Source organism: Nerophis ophidion, linkage group LG17 (assembly GCF_033978795.1).
Source record: "Nerophis ophidion isolate RoL-2023_Sa linkage group LG17, RoL_Noph_v1.0, whole genome shotgun sequence".
Classification (NCBI taxonomy): Eukaryota; Metazoa; Chordata; class Actinopteri; order Syngnathiformes; family Syngnathidae; genus Nerophis; species Nerophis ophidion.
The window spans coordinates 21612981-21634757 of NC_084627.1; the positions used below are offsets into that span (position 1 = coordinate 21612981).

General features: G+C 39.7%; 1 protein-coding gene across 8 annotated transcripts in view; it reads right to left on the reverse strand.

The window, feature by feature from the left end:
- Window positions 1-21777, reverse strand: part of LOC133536205 (probable E3 ubiquitin-protein ligase HERC1) — a 114079-nt gene that overhangs the window by 25463 nt on the left and 66839 nt on the right. For 4 of the 8 annotated variants that reach the window (XM_061876536.1, XM_061876535.1, XM_061876541.1 and 1 more), the window contains 15 exons: window positions 21182-21346; window positions 20881-21120; window positions 20722-20805; window positions 18938-19163; window positions 18567-18837; window positions 10148-10854; window positions 6306-6519; window positions 5940-6109; window positions 5560-5643; window positions 4621-4807; window positions 4403-4530; window positions 1128-1327; window positions 716-969; window positions 551-597; window positions 60-483 (listed from right to left, as the gene is read on the reverse strand). In XM_061876536.1, the coding sequence (XP_061732520.1) occupies window positions 60-483; window positions 551-597; window positions 716-969; window positions 1128-1327; window positions 4403-4530; window positions 4621-4807; window positions 5560-5643; window positions 5940-6109; window positions 6306-6519; window positions 10148-10854; window positions 18567-18837; window positions 18938-19163; window positions 20722-20805; window positions 20881-21120; window positions 21182-21346 (3401 nt within the window). The remainder of the gene's footprint in view (window positions 1-59; window positions 484-550; window positions 598-715; window positions 970-1127; window positions 1328-4402; window positions 4531-4620; window positions 4808-5559; window positions 5644-5939; window positions 6110-6305; window positions 6520-10147; window positions 10855-18566; window positions 18838-18937; window positions 19164-20721; window positions 20806-20880; window positions 21121-21181; window positions 21347-21777) is intronic. The other 4 variants (XM_061876539.1, XM_061876538.1, XM_061876537.1 and 1 more) reach the window with 2 other exon arrangements.

Consider the following 21777-nt stretch of genomic DNA (forward strand, 5'->3'; position numbering starts at 1 on the left):
ATAAGTGATGGTTGCCATGAAAAAAAGAAAAAAGGTTCATGTGTATGAGAGGCATGCACCTGCAAGCGGTCTGAGATAAGGCTCGCATCACCATGCTGTACGCCAGCAGGATCTGAGCTGTGGAAGTGACTCTTCTTAGTGCTTTGAGTCGGTCATGAGAGTCCCTCAGAGACATCGCCTGCTGCCCGAGGCTCAGGGAGATCTTCTGCTCGACCACAGAATCCACTAGTGATGGAAACAAACAGTGCGTTTCGTTGCTACATTCAAGGGATGTCGGCAAATGAATACCTTTAGGAACAGCCTTAAGAGGATCAGTCGTGCAATAAACCAGAGCTCCAAGTGGATCAGGCTCAGTAAAGGCGATGGGGTCGGGCACCAGCTTCTTTTCAGTCAGACCCAGAGGTCTTAGCAGGAGCCCAAAGTCCTCCAGGCCTGTCAGTCTGTCTGCATCACACTGGTCTTGGTGGTTCATTTCCCAATCATCTGAGCAAACAAACATAATTAAAACAATGTCTGCAAAATATCTTTAAATGTAAGCAACTTTGCTCACCATCAGAGGTGCTGTCCAAATGGCCAATCAAATCACTGGCTTTTGTCCTACAATCAAAAATATTACATTCAAAATGTTGCCTATAGTTGACGCCTGGTACTCTGCAGTTATGTAAAAAAAAAATGTCTGTAGATATAAATACAGTTCCCAATCTATCTCCTCTACCTTTCATTCTTTAGAATGCTGACGTTCGCAGCAAGATACTTCTCCCTGCAGGAAGTACAAAGGAGGTAGAAGGGGAAGTTGGAGCCGCACTCCCCTTTGAACCACACATCTACATAGGCCCCCGTGCTGTCGTAACCCTTGCGTGCGGCGCTCTGGCCGCAGCCTGGATGGCGGCGCTTGATGTGGTTGTTGAACTGCAAGGTAAGGGTGCTGCACAGCTCGCATTTCACCATCTGACTGTGTTCCTCTCCACTCTAAAGAACACATACATAACTTCATGCTAAAATTATTATAAAATACATTTGCAAATATTTCAATGTTTTGGGCTGTTTTTTAGCATCTTTACATTAGAAAATGAACCAGAGCGACCCTCCGTATTCGGTAATTTATCTGCAAAAGGCTAATGTGTCACCTCTACAATGTGAAGCGTGTCTCTTTCAAGGTTGAAAAAAGGAGTGAGCAGGTCTTCGTATGTCTCCTCGTGGTAGACATCGTCCATGTAGCCCAGCTCAGACTCCTCCTCGGCAGAGAAGGGATGAAACTCCACATACTCCGGCCAATCGCCTGTGTTCTGCTGGTACAGCTGCCGAACGGGGTTAGGCGACGGTAAATCTGAAAAAGGATGAATGAACAAACAATAGGAGTTAATGGAAAATGGGTAAAACGTAAACAAGTCGGCCTACTTTTTGGCAGTACACCCGTAGGGTCTGATTTGGTGTGCGCTTTTTGTGGTTTTTACCTAGTAGTTAAAAAAGGTCCATTCAGATTTCAAAATTTGCTTTGCTCTTGTTTGTTTTTATTTCTATAGTATCCTTTTGGGCAGTCAACTAATAGGGTCTGAATTTGTTGTGATCTCTGGTGGTTTGTACCTTGTAGTTAAACAAAGGACCTTTCCAAACTTGGCTCATCTCCAGTTTGAAATTTCTATGGTAGCCTATTTCGGTAGTAAAATATTAGTGTCTGTAATTAATGTGATCTCTGCTAGTTTTTACTTATTACAAACCCCGTTTCCATATGAGTTGGTAAATTGTGTTAGATGTAAATTTTTTTTGCAAATAATAATTAACTTAGAATTTCATGGCTGCAACACGTGCCAAAGTAGTTGGGAAACGACATGTTCACCACTGTGTTACATCACCTTTTCTTTTAACAACACTCAATAAATGTTTGGGAACTGAGGAAACTTATTGTTGAAGCTTTGAAAGTGGAATTCTTTCCCATTTTTGTTTTATGTGGAGCTTCAGTCGTTCAACAGTCCGGGTTCTCCGGTGTCATATTTTACGCTTCATAATGCGCCACACATTTTCCATGGGAGACAGGTCTGGACTGCAGGCGGGCCAGGAAAGTAGCCGCAGTCTTTTACTACGAAGCCATGCTGTTGTAACATGTGGCTTGGCATTGTCTTGCTAAAATAAGCAGGGCCATCCATGATAATATTGCTTGGATGACAACAAATGTTGCTCCAAAACCTGTATGTACCCTTCAGCATTAATGGTGCCTTCACAGATGTGTAAGTTACCCATGCATTGGGCACTAATACACCACCATACCATCATAGATGCTGGCTTTTGAACTTTGCGCCTATAACAATCCGGATGCTTATTTTCGTCTTTGTTCTGGAGGACACCACGTCCACAGTTTCCAAATATAATTGGAAATGTGGACTTGTCAGACCACAGGACACTTTTCCACGTTGCATTTGTCCATCTTAGATGAGCTCAGGCCCAGCGAAGCGGGCGGCGTTTCTGGGTGCTGTTGATAAATGGGTTTGGCTTTGTATAGTACAGTTTTAACTTGCACTTACAGATGTAGCGACCAACTGTAGTTACTGACAGTGGTTTTATGAAGTGTTCCTGAGCCCATGTGGTGATATCCTTTACACACTGATGTCGGTTTTTGATGCAGTACCGTCTGAGGGATCAAAGATCTGTAATATCATCGCTTATGTGCAGTGATTTCTCCAGATTCTCTGAACCTTTTGATGATTTTACGGACCGTAGATGGTAAAATCCCTAAATTCCTTGCAATAGCTCGTTGAGAAATGTCGTTCTGAAACTGTTCAACAATTTGTTTACAAAGTGGTGACGCTTGCCCCATCCTTGTTGGTGAATTACTGAGCATTTCATGGAAGCTGCTTTTATACCCAATCATGGCACCCACCTGTTCCCAATTGGCTTGCACACCTGTGGGATATTCCAAATAAGTGTTTGATGAGCATTCCTCAACTTTATCAGTATTTATTGCCACCTTTCCCAACGTCTTTGTCACGTGTTGCTGGCATCAAATTCTGAAATTAATGATTTGCACAAAAAAAAAATGTTTCCGTTTGAACATGAAATATGTTGTCTTTGTAGCATATTTAACTGAATATGGGTTGAAAGTTATTTGCAAATCATTGTATTCCGTTTATATTTACATCTAACAAAATTTCCCAAATCATATGGAAACGGGGTTTGTAGTTAATAAGGGTCCATTATAAATTTTGTTTTCCTCCTGTTTGACGTTCTATTTTTTTTTCTATTGTATCCTATTTTTCAGTCAACAAGTAGGGTTTGAAATTGATTTGGTCTCTGCTGTTTGACTATTTAACTACTACTAGGGAGTAGTTAAAAAAAAAAGGACAATTCCAAACTTTTCTTACCTCCTGTTTGACTATCTGATTTTATTTCTATAGTAGCCTATTTAGGTATTAACAAGTAAGGTCTGAAATTGTTATGATCTCTCCTAGTTTGTACCGAGTAGTTAAAAAAAAAAACAACCATTCCAATCTTTGTTCTCCTCTGTTCTGTTTTTATTTCTAATGTAGCCTGTTTAGCAGTAAACTAGGAGGGCCTGAATTGTTTGTTTGCTTGCTGTTACCTATGATAGTTCAGTTTACCGTATTTTGGACTATAAGTCGCAGTTTTTTTTGGGGTTGCGACTTATATTCAGGAGCGACTTGTGTGAAATTACTAACACATTACCGTAAAATATCAAATAATATTATTTAGCTCATTCACGTAAGAGACTAGACGTATAACATTTCACCGGATTTAGCAATTATGAGTGACAGATTGTTTGGTAAACGTATAGCATGTTCTATATGTTATAGTTATTTGAATGACTCTAACCATAATATGTTACGTTAACAGGCACGTTCTGAGTTGGTTATTTATGCGTCATATAATGTACAGCCTGTTGTTCACTATTCTTTATTTATTTTAAATTGGCTTTCAAATGTCTATTCTTGGTGTTGGGTTTTATCGAATACATTTCCCCCAAAAATGTGACTTATACTCCAGTGCGACTTATATGTTTTTTTGTTTCTATATTATGCATTTTCGGCAGGTGCGACTTATACTCCGGAGCGCCTTATACTCCGAAAAAGGCGATACATAATATTTTCATTTCTGTAACAATCTTTTTAGGCATTAACCAGTAGGGCTTGAATTTTTCCTAAGCCATACACAATGTGTTTTCCTTCTGTTTAATGTATTTGAGTACTTTTTAAAGCGGCAGTTACATTTGAGGTGACCTCTGCTGGTAGTTTATTGTTGTAGTTCAAATGGTCTACACCAAAATGTGAAAGTGTCGGGCACTGAAACAAATGTTCTCTCGGCTGGTTGACTCCCTTGCTATAAGCTACAGGACTGATCTTTTTTTGTTGTTTTTAAATAAAAAAAATTGACCAACAATATTTGATCTGACCTGCCCTCCGAAAAGATGTCCTCTGAGTCGGACCAGAACGCCGTCGCCTCGCTGGAGGTGGTCTGTTCCTCGTCAGATGGACATCAAGGAAGTTCTCTCTCTCTATCCAGTCAAGACCCGGTAGCAAGCTATGAACAAAAAAAAAAAAAGTCTGTATTGATCAGATTAAACTAGTAAGCTTTAGCACAAAAAAGACAAAAGCAGTGTAAATCACCAACCTTTCACTGGGTTGGCTGGCGGGGCGTTCAGGGCACTGCACTGTCTCGGGTCCATCAGAGGAGGGCGTGTCGGGCTCGCCATCCTGCCTGTTGGACTCGGTCGCCTGCTGTTCCTCAGTCAGGGGGTGCTCCAACATCCAGCTGGCTAACACCTCGATGGTTTGAGAGTCCAGGTCACCTGCTACATCTGTCGATCAATTAGTTATTTAATAGAAAAACAATATGTCTGTATAACAAGTACATGTTTATATACTATACCTGCTATTTACAGCATATTATTAATGCATTGATGCAATACAGTAGGTTAACAAATTAGTATTTTTACTGTACTAAAATAAATGCTGGCATGTATGAGAAAACCTTTTTTTTTTTACAAAATCATATGCAGTATTTGAGTGAAAATCAAGCTTATCCGAAACATTTGAAAAAAATATCTCCACCGCATGAAAATACTTTTCAAATTTTTATTTTTTTTATAAATGCACCAATCCAAATGATCTTCATTCAAATATTGACAACAAAATGCACTTCGCATGGTTTCTTTGGGTACATCTGCATTAAAAATGTGCATTGGATTTTACAACTGAGTGAAGAATATTTAAGAGAAAAATCAAACAAAAGAATTAGAAAAATCCCCCAACCCATTTTTTAATTGATTGAAGTACAGTATTTATTTTTATTCCAATATAGCAAAATGCACTCAAACCTGCCCACGTATCAAAAATGTTATGTAACGCAGTTAAAATGAGAAATATTTATTTAACTATTCTTGATGCAGGGAGCCCATTATTTTGCCATGGCTAGTGAGTGTAAAACCAAATGCATCTTACACCGAGCTAAAATAATACTTGCCAAAAAGGCTGCAAACAAGAGAAGGACGAAATATTGACATTACAAAGCACATGAAGAAGCAAACATTTTTGGACGACAAAGAGGTACCTGCTGCCTCCATGGCGCAGTAGATATGTCTCATAGAGAATCCCATTTCTAGCAAGCGACTGGTGACAAACATTTGTGTCCGCTCTGGCAGTTGAGGAGAAAAGAAAAAGTGCACAACACAAAAAACAGAAAAAAAAAATAACCCCGTAGTTTAATATAGGGTAATAGATATTTGAATATACAATTCTTGTGCATGAAGTTCAAACTTGATGGAAAAATGATGATGCCATACAAAGCACATAACCTGTGTCATGCATGTAAAGGATAATCGTAATGTAACAGTGTGGGTTAGTGTTACAAAACATGCTGGATCATGGATGACACACGCAGTTAAATAAGCTTGTACAGTACATACTGACTTTGCACTAGTCCTTCCTTACCCAGGCTGCTTCTGGCCTGCGTGCTGCAAGGACCCGGCTCCATGAAGCTAGTCTGCTGCTCACTGAAGGCGTCGCAGGAGGCCGAGCTGGCCAGGCTGAAGCAAGGATGCAGCACAGGCGCGGCACTAACCAGGCCGGTCAGCGTGGGGAAGCGAGTTAGCACCATGTGCCTGAAGGAACCCAGGATTCATATCATATTAGAGACACTACAGTTTGATTGTGCAGAATTACCTTTAATATGAACAGATACCGCGACAACGATAATCATTTTGGTCACGATAACCACGTTATGTAACGTTTACGTACATCAATACATCTAATACTACTATTAATATAGTTTTACAATTCTCCAACCATGGCACTTACTGAAGGAGGCTGATGGGGAGGAAAGGGTTGAAGTGCTCGTGACCGTCCGCCTGCAGGTTGGTTGGGAGCGACGAGGCAAGTTCGGTGTTAGAGGATGAAGCGGAGGCTCTGTTGGACTGTCCGAAGATGGCGGTGCCTTCCGAGCCGACACTGTACAAGGAGACAGAGCTTGACGACTTGGAAATGGGCTGAGAGGTCGAGTGGAGGCCCGGTTCTGGAAAAGCAAAGGAAACAAGGTTTCAACGCAGAGATCCCTAACTTGTTATATCAGTCACATTTTCAAGGGAGTCTTTGTGTTACAGGTTTCTTTAAGTACCATATTAACTGGAAAATAACCCGAATATAAGACAGCTTGAATTTTGATTACCCGAACAATAATTTGCCTATTGACACCCAAATTTCAAGACTGTCTCTGTGCCACGGCTCTTTTTTCAGGACTGTATTGATCCAAATATAAGACAGCACAACAATTTACCCTTTGAGTAAATTTTCTCCATCAAGTCTCTGTCACAGGGTTTTTTTTGTACAGTTTTGACATAAATGTCAAGACGACCTGATTGCTAACTTGATCTTTGAGTCAACTTTTTAAGGGATCCTTTGTGTCACTGCTTTATCAAATAATGCATTACTGGAAAAAAAAAACACCTAATATAAGACTGCTTGAAGTTTCACTAATTTGCCTTTTGAGATACATTTTTGGGGTTTATGTGTCAGAGCATTTTTCCAGTACAATATCAACCCAAATACAGGACGACCTGATTTGCTAACTACACTTTTAAATCACCCTTTTCAAGTGAGTTTGTGTGTCAGAGGTTTTTTTTCTAACCGTACTGACAACCATAACACGACTCAATTGCCAAGTGTTCTTTTTTTTGTACAATTGTGACACAAATGTAAGACAACCATATAGCTAATTTATCATTTGAGTCAGATTTTTCAAGCAAGTCTCCATGTCACAGCTTTTTCTGATGACCAAATTAACCACGAAAATAACCCAAATATAAGATGGATCTGAAATGCTACCTTCCTCTTTCATTCACATTTTTCAAGTGAGTTTGTGTCACAGGATTGTTTTGTACCGTACTGAGACAAATTCAGACAAGCCGATTGCTAACTTGTTGTTATGAGCCACATTTTTAAGGGTTGTCTGTGTGTCACAGCTTTTTAAAGTACCGTATTGACTGGAAAATATCGCATATATAAGACCCCCATACATTTCAGATGCCCTCGTCCCGACTTCGCCTTTTGAGATCCATGTTAAAGTGGGTCTCTGTGTCACAGCTTTTTTTCAGTACTATATATAGACCTAAATATAAGACGACCCAATTTGCTAAATTCTTCTTTGAATAACACTTTGCAAGCAAGTCTTGTCGGTTATTTCTTTCCCTGATATAAGAAGAGTTGTCTTTTTTCAGACTGTTTTTTAGTAAAGTGATTTTCAACCATGAGTGTGCCGTGAGATACAGTCCAGTGTGCTATAGGACAGTATCTAATTTCACCTATTTGGGTTCAATATATTTTTTGCAAACCAGTAATTATAGTCTGCGAATTATGTGTTGTTGTTAAGTGTCAGGGCTGTCTAGAGCTCGGCAGAGTAACCGTCTAATACTCTTTCATATCAGTAGGTGGCTGCCGGTAGCTAATTGCTTTATAGATGTTGGAAACAGAGGGGGGCAGTGTGCAGGTTAAAAAGGTGTCTAATGCTTAAACCAAAAATAAACAAAAGGTGAGTGTCCCTAACAAAAGGCATAACAAAACTAAAACTGAACTGGCTACAAAGGAAAAAAAACAGAATGCTGGACAACAGCAAAGACTTACTGTGGAGCAAAGATGGCGTCCACAATGTACAAACCCCGTTTCCATATGAGTTGGGAAATTGTGTTAGATGTATATATAATCGGAATACAATGATTTGCAAATCATTTTCAACCCATATTCAGTTTAAATATGCTACAAAGACAACATATTTGATGTTCAAACTGAAAAACATTTTTTTTTTTTGCAAATAATCATTGACTTTAGAATTTGATGCCAGCAACACATGACAAAGAAGTTGGGAAAGGTGGCAATAAATACTGATAAAGTTGAGGAATGCTCATCAAACACTTATACGGAACATCCCACAGGTGTGCAGGCTAACTGGGAACAGTTGGGTGCCATGATTGGTTATAAAAACAGCTTCCATGAAATGCTAAGTATTTCACAAACAAGGATGGGGTGAGGGTCACCAATTTGTAAGCAAATTGTCTAACAGTTTTAGAACAACATTTCTCAACGAGCTATTGCAAGGAATTTAGGAATTTTACCATCTACGACCGTAAAATCATCAAAAGGTTCAGAGAATCTGGAGAAGTCACTGCAAGTAAGCGATGATATTACAGACCTTTGATCCCTCAGGCGGTACTGCATCAAAAACCGACAGTGTGTAAAGGATATCACCACATGGGCTCAGGAACATTTTATAAAACCACTGTCAGTAACTACAGTTGGTCGCTACATCTTTAAATGCAAGTTACTGCAGACTTTATGAGAGCCAAACATGATAAAACATCAGTTACTGTACGAGTTCTGCTGTCATTAGGATGCCGACTGCTTGAATTTTCATATATTCCCATTTAGATGAAACATTTCTCATAATCATTGCAAAAAAACTGAGGGGTAGGGTGCTTTTCGTGTCGTTCTCGCCAGTTTCAAGTATTAAATGCCTGTCAAAGTGTCCCAACTTGACAGATTATATCCTCCCCCATCTACTTTTCAAGTGTGAGACATGATTTATGATCTATGATAAACTTACAGGGAGCAGCGCAGTGAGGAAACTGCAGACGACTCGATAATGTAAACATTAGCACACACGGAAGTGATTACGTCGTCTCTATAAAAAGTTTGTCGGTGTTAGCACGAATAATACCAATATCACAAAAACTTAGTTAATATCAAAATCACAAAACGTAAATAGGGTATTGTTGGCACTTTCTGAATGGTTATTTATCGGATTTTATGGGCGAAATAGTGCTCGTATTGGCTCTGCTGTAAGTGGACTTTTATTTACATTTATTTAATATTTCACATAAGACAAGAAAAAAAATCCATCCGTCCTCATGTCTCTCATAATGAAACTTGTATTGAGTGTTGTTAAAAGAAAAGGCGATGTTAAAAGTAAAGGTGATATAACTACTTTGGCAAGTGTTGCAGCCATGAAATTCAAAGTTAATAATTATTATTTGCAAAAAGAAGTAAAGTTTATGAGTTTGAACATATTGCATTCAATTGAATATGGGTTGAAAAGGATTTGCAAGTCATTGTATTCCGTTTATATTTACATCTTACACAATTTCCCAACTCATATGGAAACGGGGTTTGTACATCCGAAAATGAAATTATGATCAACAATGTCCCCACAAAGAAGGATAAAAACAACTTAAATATTCTTGATTGCTAAAACAAAGTAGATGCGGGAAATATCGCTCAAGGGAAGACATGAAACTGCTGAAGGAAAATACCAAAAAAAAGAGAAAAAGCCACCAAAATAGGAGAGCAAGACAAGAACTGAAACACTACACACAGGAAAACAGCAAAAAACTCAAAATAAGTCACGGCGTGATGTGACAGGTCGTGACAGTACACCTACTTTGTGATGTATGGTTCTTATGGTTTGAAGTCATATCCAACAAAACGACTTTTTACTTTCTAATAAGTTTCGTTTTTTAATGATTTCTGCTGGTGGTGTGCCGCCGGATTTTTTCAACGCAGAAAATGTGCCTTGAAAAACACTGTTCTAGTAAATAAAATACTCTTCACACATTTAAAATAAGCAAATTAGCCAAACTAATAGATGGTGGTACCTTTGTGTTCTTTATCCAGCAGTCCTCTCAGGGCCCCTTTATAGATCATGACCTGAGCCCTCTCCAGGTCGGCCAGAGAGACCGTCTGTTTTATGGGACATGGTCGGACCGCCCACTTCACCATGCTCTGCACCACGTACTGCAGCACGGACCTTAGCTCGGCACTTTCATCCCATTGCCTGCTGGCCTCACCTTTACCCTGGTCCGACATCGGACTTGTCGAGGCGCTGGTGGAATCCGGTTTGGGCACTGAGAGCAAATCCGATAACTTCTCGCAGCTGAAGATCACGGCGAGGGATTTCAAAGCACCGGTGAGAAGATAGGATACTCGAACAGCTCTTAGCTCCGAGGCGAAGGTGTTGAATTTGGTTTGCGGGGTTGACTCCTGGTGGATCTTCATGATATCTTTTGTTGAGGATGGCGACTTCCTGTCCTCATCCGTCAACCACTTGAGCTCATCCGCCATGTCCTCATCCAGACTATACTGTGTCTCGCCCTCCGCCAAGTTTTCCTCCTCCGATAACTTTCGTACGTTGGCCGAATGTGCGCCGAGCCAGCCTCGCTCCTCCAGCAGGCCCATTAGATAAATCAGATCCAAAAGCACCGCCGGTTTGAGACCTCCGATGCGGGCTACGTCGCAGCAGGACGAGTCACAGGGCTCCAGCGAGATGATGGGCGTGTCACTGGGTGACCAAGAATTCATGGAGCTTAGTCATTTGGGAAGGATTGGCAAGAATCCACAGACACAGCGAAGGACACCAGGATGGATGAATGAGTTTAGGTAGGAAAGGGAAAGAAAAAAATGAGAAAGATCAGAAGACTGACTCACAAAAGAAAAACATTTATACAGAATATTCACGTCTGATAGAATTTAAAAGTGCTGTCAAATGATTTTTAGTCGGATTAAGCACAGGGTTGGATCAGTTTCGATTAATCCTGATTTCATGTTAATTTCTAATCTATATCATTGGTGTTTCATTTTGCAAGAACAAAGAAGGGAATATGTATGCACTTAGGGCCTGATTTACTAAAGCACAAACAAAAATTATTTCCTGAACGTGTGCGAAGTGAATTGCGTCTATTAGAACAAGGCGTGCAATTCCTTTTTGCGTCCGCCTTCATTAATATGCAAAACATATGGCGATTATCAAAACACCCAAAATACTGGGAGTAGAAGATGCAAATATAATTATTTAGCACGCGCTATTTCATTTATCAACACTCATCATACCATGAATTGATTAACGTGGACCCCGACTTAAACAAGTTAAAAAAACATTACCATTTAATGGTCATTGTATGGAATATGTGCTGCACTGTGCAATCTACTAATAAAAGTTTCAATCAATCAATCAATGACAGTTTGCGACCACTAGTTAGCGTTTTATTTAACACGTGTCAGAAGGACATACAAAATGACACGGCTGTGGGATTTGCCCAGCTGCACAGACAGACGATGGACAAACGAGATTCCTCCATCTTTCGTGTGTTTCCACATTTTTAACTGTCTGCAATAAAAACATTGGACACATTGTCTATTTAGCAACAACATTTTATAATTTGAGAGCTGCTAGAGGACCTAAAAGGGAACTGCACTCAGAAAGTGCCAACAATACCCTATTTACGTTTTGTGATGTTAATATTAACTAAGTTTTTGTGATATTGTTATTATTCGTGCTAACGCCGACAAACTATTTATAGAGACGACGTAATCACTTCCGTGTTTCTAATGTTTCACTGCCCTGCTCCCTGTAAGTTTATCATAGATCATAAATCATGTCTCACACCTGAAAAAGTAGATGGGTGAGGATATAATCTGACAAGTTGGGACACTTTGAAAGGCATTTAATACTTGGGACTGGCAAAAACGACACGAAAAGTGCCCCCTACCCCTCAGTTTCTTTGCAACGATGATGAGAAATGTTTACTCTAAATGGGAATATATGAAAATTCAAGCAGTCGGCATCCTAATAACAGCAGAACTTGTACAGTAACTGATGTATTATCATGTTTGGCTCTCATAAAATCTGCAGTGAGCAGAAATCAGTGATTAAGAAAAAAAGCAAACATGATGCGTTTTTTTAATTAATGCGCCGCAAATGCTTAAAATGATCAAAATACTTAAATATTAAATGTCATTATAAATATGCCCGTTACTACATTACATATATACTAACATCATATATAAAACCCGAATGGAGGTGTTTTTATGTTTTTTTAGGGGCTCTATTGGCAGAATTTAACGGCTCTCATAGGCTCCATCGTAAGCAGACTTTTGATCGAATGTATTTAATATTTAGAATACATTAAAAGAAGTGAATCTGTCATCATGTTTTCCATAATGATTGTGAACGATAGGCAAAATTTAAAAAAAAAAAGTGCATTGTCCCTTTGAGAGGCTGTTATTTAATATTTTTTTCATGACGTTTGTTTATTTCACATAAGACATATATTTAAATACTTCTTGTATGAAAAAATCTTCTTGAAGTATGCATTTTTTTTCGTCTTGAGTGGAGTAAGTGTCATGATCCGTTCCTCGGGTCATGTTTAGTTTGGTATTTTCTTAGTTGTTTAGTTCTGTTTCAGCGCCCTGATTTCTGTCATGTTGGGGTCGCATGTTTATGCGGTGGTCGTTCCACCAAGATGCAGATGGACATCTGGAAGCAGTGCGCAGAAGAGAAAGGATGAATTATTCAAATAATCAGGCAATATTATGAAAAAAGTAAAGGTGCCGATGGCATGGGAAGCTACGGCAAAGGCTTAACAACTGAAGGAGCAAGAAGCAAGGAGAATCCACGCAGCAGTTGGATATCTTCTGTCGAGGACATGAAGATATCCACCTATTCGGAATTATGACAACAGGACATCTGCTGATTGGAGTAAGCGTTGCTCTGATTTGTCGACAAATTGGAAAATGCTGGCAGTCTTCAAAGTACCCCAAAGCTGCCACAAATGATTGGAGGATGCGGGAAGAACTGTGGATTTCATCAGACTGTCTACCCTGAAGGTTTTGAGGACCAGTCATAGACAATTTTAGAGTGAAAAGCAAATTTTTATTTTCACTCGCATACAAATCATTTTAACTTAGATTGTTTCCCTGGCTTCGAGACTCTCCCGAAGATCGCTTCAACGAAGACACAACAAACTCCCTTTTTTGTCTCTCATGGACACACACCTGTTGTTGTGAACTTTGGACTAGCGACGGCAAATACATCAAGGCCGCGGAACAGAGACACACTATTGGCTTATACACACACACACACACACACACACACACACACACACACACACACACACACACACGCATCCACAAAAAATTATACGCCACACATACATTCCCCCCCCAATCCAACGCCCTCAACGCAAATCCCGTAGGGGTGATGAATGGATGGTCAGCGTCTGAGAGCTGCGACCTACCACCATGACCTTGAACTACCTTCCCTCTGTTGCTAGATATCTTGAGATGTATGTTGTAATATGTATATGTGATTTGCTATGGAGGTTTTATTTCTCACTACGAACTGGGCCCCCTTAGGAGCCCAGTCTGGATTGCATTTTTTTACTCATCCTTCCCCAGCGTTTACCTTTTTCCCATCTTTTACGGGGCGCCTTATGGCGACCCATCAGCGTTCTTGTTCTGTAACCCTGTACACTGTTTCTTTGTCTAATCTTGAACAGGTTTGTGCTGAAAACAAAGTTTCGTTGTACTTGTTGCAATGACAATAAAGACCTACCTACCTACTTGCCACCCCTCAAGTGACACTGATCTGATTTTTTTTGCCAAGTTTAAATGTGAAGTGAATTATATTTTGTATAGCACTTTTCTCTAGTGATCAAAGCACTTTACATAGTGAAACCCAATATATAAGTTACATTCAAAACAGTGTGGGTGGCACTGGGAGCAGGGGGGTAAACCGTCTTGCCCAAGGACACAACGGCAGTGACTAGGAAGGCAGAAGCGGGGATCGAACCTGGAACCCTCAAGTTGCTGGCACGGCCGCTCTACCAACCGAGCTATACCGCCCTTAGTCTTAAATGCTCCAAAGTGCTTTAAATCTGATCCTTTTCCATCAGATTTGGACCACATCAGGAGTTAGTCCAAATGTGATTGAAATCTGATCTTTTCAAATGTGACTTCAGTCTAAACGCCATGCAACCTGAATTTGACATTTTGTGAGCTTTGAGCGAGCTACGTGATTTGTGTGCGCGGAGAAAGACGCAGCCCGCCAACGGAAGTGGATACTTTATCACCAAATCTGGTTCTCAGTGCATCACTGCCAATAGTGTGCAAATAATGGACTGTGTATTTATTTATGAACTTATGTTTTGATTTAGAAGAAATACCGATTGTTGAAGGACCAGAATTGACGTGGTGGCTTATTTGCTTAAATGTTACGTACATTGCATAAGTTGTTTACATAAGTGATTCGGCAAATAAAGCGTAGCTCCAGGCTGTCTGTGTTGCCTCCACTTAACAGCCATAATATGATTAGAACCCCCCAAATATATTACACTATATATACAGTCGTGGTCAAAAGTTTAAACACACTTGTGAAGGACATAATGTCTTGGCTGTCTTGAGTTTCAAATAATTTCTACAACTCTTATTTTTTGGGATAGAGTGATTAGAGCACATGCCTGTTTGTCACAAAAAACATTCTTGAAGTGTTGTTCTTTTATGAATTTAATAAGGGTCTACTTAAAATGCACAAAGATAAGACCTTCTGGAGGAAAGTTTTCTGGTCAGATGAAACAAAAATTGAGCTGTTCAGCCACAATACCCAGCAATACGTTTGGGGGAGAAAAGGTGAGGCCTTTAATCCCAGGAACACCATGCTACCGTCAAGCATGGTGGTGGTAGTGTTATGCTCTGGGCCTTTTTTGCTGCCAATAACACTAGTGCTTTACAGAGAGTAAATGGTACAATGAAAAAGGAGGATTACCTACAAATTCTTCAGGACAACCTAAAATCATCAGTCCGGAGGTTGGGTCTTGGGCACAGTTGGGTGTTCCAAAAGGACAATGACTCCAAACATATGTCAAAAGTGGTAAAATAATGGCTAAATCAGGCTATAATTAAGGTTTTAGAATGGCCTTCCCAAAGTCCTGACTTACACCACATTGAGAACATGTGGACAATGCTGAAGAAACAAGTCCATGTCACAAAACCAACACATCTATCTGAACTGCACTAATTTTGTCAAGAGTGGTGGTCGAAAATTCAACCAGAAGCTTGTGGATGGGTACCAAAAGCGCCTTATTGCAGTGAAACTTGCCAAGGGACATGTAAGCAAATATTAACATTGCTGTATGTATACTTTTGACCAAGCAGATTTGGTCACATTTTAAGTAGACCCAAAATGAATTCATAAAAGAGCCACATTTCATGAATGTTTTTTGTGACCAACAAGTATGTGCTCCAATCACTCTATCACAAAAAAATAAGAGTTGTAGAATTTATTAGAAACTCATGACAGCCATGACATTATGTTCTTTACAAGTATGTACACTTTGCGACTGTGTATTCATTCACACACTATATTTAATTTATTTTAACGAAAAAAACAAAACGCTTAAACACCTTAAAAAGTTTTAATGTGTGTCGATTTTATTTTATTGTAGAAATAGCGAATCCCCTTCTTCATTTATGGAATCTGGTTAACTTCCTTAACTTTATCAAACTGCGCATGCAAGTGACGTCGAGTCCACATTGGGGCCTGTGCGCGTTTACACTGGAGTCTGATAAACATCCCATCTTACTTGCAGTGTTAACAGTAAGCTGGAAAAAAACTGATATCGAAAAAATCTTATTTGGATCACGTTGGCCTGCAGTGTAAACAAAGTCATGTATTGTGCCAAACTTTGAAAACCTTTGGTGTAGAATTTCATTCGTTCACCTGGAATGTGTTCGGTTTAAACGTTCCCTGTTTTGGAAAATCTAATTTTTACTGATGTTCGAGCAATACAAATATCTCTCTAATCTTTCTTGCCTGATTGCTTCACTTTTGAGAGAAACGGCTCTCAAAAAGCAGACTTTGCTACACATCATAGAATAAAGCATGGAGCTCTGCTAACAACATGTACATCAGCTATAGACATGGAAGTAAGTCTGATCATTTGTTTTTTCTTTATATATTTTACAGTGGTGGCCTGGTGTCAGGATAATCTCTCCTTGAACACAGACAAGACCAAGGAGATGATTATTGACCCACGGAGAAGGAGTGCACAGTACACACCTTTGTACATAGGAGGGACAAAGGTGGAGAGGGTGAAAACCTTTAAATTCCTCGGGACCCACATCCGCGAGGACCTCACCTGGGATCACAACACCCAACAAACAATAAAGAAAGCCCAGCAGCGACTGTACTTCCTAAGAAGGCTGAGAAAATATGGTATGCCACACAAAATTCTCTGCAACTTCTATAGAAGTACGGTTGAGAGTGTCCTTACCAGCTCAATCACGGTCTGGTAAGGAAACTGCACTGCTAAGGACAGGAAGGCACTCCAGCGAGTGATTAAAACTGCTCATTACATATCAGGAGCAGCCTTCCCCTCACTACAGGACATGTACTCTACCAGGGCCACCAGGAGAGCACACAAAATCATAATAGACAGTACACACCCCCAGCACAGTCTCTTCAGCCTCCTAACATCAGGCAGACAATACAGGAGCCTGAAATCCAGGACTACGAGACTGACAAACAGTTTCTACCCACAGGCCATCAGGCTTGTGAATGCTAACATGTGAATACTAGCTCCCCCGCCCCCATTTTTACTTTGTCTTTTTGAACAAGACAGGCACCTTGACAAAACCCCGAACTGTAAACCATCACTGTAGACACTTTTCACCTTTGATCAGTAAAGACACTTTAACTGCTGCTGTGACCCGAGGTCACCTCCATATTTATACTGTTGACTGTCAACCAGAATGTGCAATAATTTTATGTTACTTACTGTGCCTTGTATATACATTTTTATTTTTTTTATTTTTGGCTAAGTACCGTGTGACTTGTTGAAGGGTGGACTAGCAAAGTAAGATTTTCATTGTACGGCAAACTGTTTAACTGTGCATATGACAATAAACAATCTTGAATCTTGAATCAGTGTAAATGTAAAAAGTGGATTACAATTGTTGAGAAAGAGTAGGGACCTTTAGGGTGGTGTTGTGACATCTTAAAGCAATCTAAATATTGGTTTCACAACATGATAGCAACCAGCACAAGTCACGGTCAATTCAAGGCCGACACTTGGCTGTAGGAATCCAAACAAAAATGTGGAAGAAAAAGGAACAATAAATGTATGTAATCAAGTTGTAAAAACTTGAAGCACACATTGGTAAAAAGTGGATTAAGTCACAAGCTAACATCAGTTGCTGCCATGCCAATATCCTAATATTTTTCAAGAAAAATCAGTAGACTGGATTAGTTTACTTTGATAAAACTGGTGCGAATATTTGGATGTGAAAATGATTAGATAAAAAATGTCAGGTTCCATTTACCGTAAATTACGGACTATAAGCCGCTACTTTTTCCCTATGCCTTGAACCCTGTTCTTACAAAATGGTGGAGCTAATTTATACATTTTTCTTCATTAACAGCCATAATGTTTTGAATCCCAAAAATATTCTTTTGTTGAGACACTGAAAATGTGTGTTATTGCATGTGCTATGGTGCCATCTTTTGGATGAGTTTGCGCACTGCAGGACAGTGCTGCGAGGTGAACGCCTACAGTATTTCTTTCTGTTTAGTGCTTTAAACTGGAAGTACAAGTGCCGTTTTGTCTTCCATAGCGGTTCTACTTGTATGGATTCTTCCTTTATCACTCAAAGCAAAGTTTGTGAGTTTTAAAATATAAATACAATTATTTTTACTTACTAAACCGTCCTATGTGTGATGTCTGTAGGAGTATTTTCATGCATACAGTATTTGTACGTGCTATACTTATTTAATCAAGCTAGCGTTGTTAGCATTAGCTAATACGCTAACATGTTTACGAGAGTCTGTGTTAGTTTTATTAACTTACAATGGCATTAGGTTTGTATTGTTCCAGTTTTGTGAATTCCAAAACATCACCGTGGAATTGTTGAGTCTTTTAACCGATTGGAGAGTTAGCTTTCGCATCTAGTAGGTCCATGACAATGACCTGTTTTTTGTTTGATTAGCCGTTTTACAGGCACCGTTTGGAAACAAATAGGGTAGGTAAATAATCATTTAGGTTGTGGAATACCTAATTTCACAACGTATATACCTGCGGCTTATAGTCTAGTGCGGCTAATACATAGAAAAATATATTTTTCTTCTAAAATGTCATGGGTTCGGCTAATATCCGGTGTGCTCTTTACGACTAAAAACATGGTATGTTATCTTTAAATAACAAACTCTGGTTCATACAAAATTAGGCGAACATTTATTCTGCTTACTTTATAGAGAGGTCCGCCTCTTCCCACTGAAGCTTGGCCAGAGAGCTTCTTTCTCTCAGGACCCCCAGCAGGACGGCTCTGCGCCCGCTGGGTTTATGCAGACAGGACCCCCCAGCCCGGAGACCGCCATCCACACCTCCGATCAGCGTTAGAACCGGCCACACTTCTGTGCACAGAGCAGCCAGCTTGGCCTCTGATAGGAGACTGTGATGAGTCGGCAAATCACTCGAGTCGTCTCCTGCGGATTCTTCCTTCTCCAAAGAACTGAGGCCTGTAGTTGTATAGTGTGAAAATAAATAAATAAATAAACTTGTATGTTTCTATTCCTAAACCTGACCAAGCAATTATTTGAGACTCTGTTAGGGACTGACCTGGGGCAAAACCTCCTACATCCTCCTCTTTCAGCAAGGGGCCAATGAGGTCCAAGTGGGTTTGTATGTACTGGTTGATGTGCGAGGTCCACTGGTCGCACTGGTGGAGCCTTCTGAGGAGCTGCACAGCGGACTCGATGAGGGTAGTGCTCTGAGGGCTGCACAGTGGCTCGCCGGGAAGAAGGTTACTGGGCATGCCTCGCATCTGCAGGTCACGTAGGGTCACCTGTGAGAATGCACAAGACTGATATTGAGATTTTGTTTTATTGAATTCAATGGCATTGTGTGATAGTCGTCTTGCACATTTAGTACAGAAAAAATAATATACACTGGAACCTCGAATTATGAACCACTCCTTGTTCAAATTTTTCAATTTACGAACCACAAAGCGGATAAAAATATGCTTAGATGTACAAACCTTGTCTTAGTGTATGAACGCAGGCTGATTGATAGCCAGTGTTTATTCAGTCAGCACAACGGTGGTCTTGCTACTGTGCTATGTGCTACTTTTAAAATGTTTTGAGTCAAAAGAAAACAAAGCGTGGTTTGAAACATTCAGAAGGTATACACAGCATTGTCGACACTGCCTGTCCTTTCCGCTGCATGCCAAAAAGATTAACCGACAAAGTGTGAATTTAGTATTTATTCATAATCACTGTAGCGACCTTACTGTTTAAGTTAAAGGTTTTGTGATTTCAAACTGTAGGTGCACCAAAAGACTACTCTCAGTGTGTGTGTGTGTCAACAGCATGGCTGAACACAAGGACAGTTTATCTAGTTGTTGTTATGATTTTGTTATTAAATAGAAAGTTGATACATCACCCCCTTGTTATGTTTGTTTCATAAATGGTACAGTATAGCAGCATATATTGTGTTCAAGTTATACAATCTTTTACTAAAATATGAACTTTTATTAAGGCTGAAACCCATTATTTATATTTACATTGTTTCCTATAGAGACATTTGCTTGAATATACAAACTTTTTATTTATGAACCCTAATCAAGAAACAAGTTATTTTAACTGTATTAATTATCTGTAGAATACTCAATATGTAAATAAATCATTGAAATAGTTAGACAGTTTGAAGCACACAAAAATGTTAGCTTTGTAGAAAATGTGACGCTGTTAGTAAAAGTAAAAGATAGTAAAAAATAGTATGTCTATATTATACTATTCTCAAGTTAATTGGTTATATACAGGGTAATACAGATGTAAAACAGGCTTTATTATTTAATATTTTCAATCTTTAATAACAATAGGCAAAGTAATCGATTAGCTGTTAAGTAATTGTTAAGTAAAAATTTGGTCAATGCTGTTTAAACTGACGATTGCTCGCACTATTTGGCTGCAAACAGCAGAGGTACTGTTGATTCTACATCATCTACATTCTATATATAACAACATTTTACATTTCCATAAAAAAATAGTGCCCAATGAAAAAGGTGTACCTCCAAAATGTTAGAAAATGTACCTTTTTATTAAAAATATATTTTTTATGCAATCTTTTTTTCGGAAAAAAACAAATCCTTACGACATTTGGAAAGACATGCCTTTAATTAGACGGTGACGTTAATTGACAATAGCTTTCAACACCAGTGTAAAAGTGTAAAAAACGGTTCTATCTTTTCGATATTCCCATACACCATACACCCCTTTGTTAAGGGTCTCCTAATATCCAGATGGTAAATTGCAATACAGACATTGTACCTAAGACACTGCATAACATTTGGGGATTTTAAATAGAGCGTAAAAGACAATATTAAATAAAGCTGTATTAGTTACCTTCTCTCCTGGATTGCTGCTATAGAACAACACACAAGGGTAAAGCTCTGAGGCAACCACACCTTCAAATGCCAATTTGGGCTCCTGACATAAAAAAACATTTTTCTTTAAGAATCAGTTCGGGCACCGCTGAATGCAAAACATACATCAAATCCAGACCTTGTCGTTTTTAGCAAAGGACACGGTATGAGCCTCCATGTCTAGGATGCATGTGATGGTGTCACCCTGCGTGAAGGAAGGATGTGTGCGCACCAGCTCCCCGCCATGGTACAGGTTGCCGCTGTAGGCGCGATACAACCACATGTCGGTGGTGGTGTGATGGTTGTAATCCCGTACGGGCCAGCGTGACACGCCCACGCACGTGCCCTCGTTGCCACGGTTTTCTTTGGTGATGTTGAACTGCGGGGGAGAATGTGGGTTGAAAATCACAAAATGCAATTAGACTTAGAGGAGACTTTACCTTCCATATGAAGCATCCGGAGGTGATGGCAGTGGTGGCAAGGCCATAACCTTTCCCTCCGGTCCCGTGTGAGAGGACGTTGCCGCTCTCCAAAGAGCAGCAAATGAGCTTATGTGGGTCAAAGGAGAAATCTCCAATGGGAATACATTCCTCGCGACCAGGATTCTGAAAAAGATAATAAGATGAAAAATACTTTCATCAACCAGATGCATCAGAACACTGAGTTGAACTTTTATAGGAATGAAACTACACACTGTACACCAGGGCTATTCAACAAGCGGATCTGGGCCCGGTAAGATGTCACTACACATCCGGATTTGGCCCCAATACCGTCTCTTGAAGTGGTTGTTCAATTGTAAAGAGGTTTACTCACTCGTGTGACATACTGTAGATCAGGGGTGCCTATGTGGGACCTGTGGATTAAATCTGACCCGCCAAAGACTGACTTCTCAAATTTAAGAAATATTTATACAGACTTTTTTCAAGCTCACACAATTATTGATGGTTAACTAATTGCCATCTATTCAGGGTTGCTCAAATACAATTCAACTAAAATAGTATAAAAATTGTTTCACACAAATAAAAATAGAGTGTAA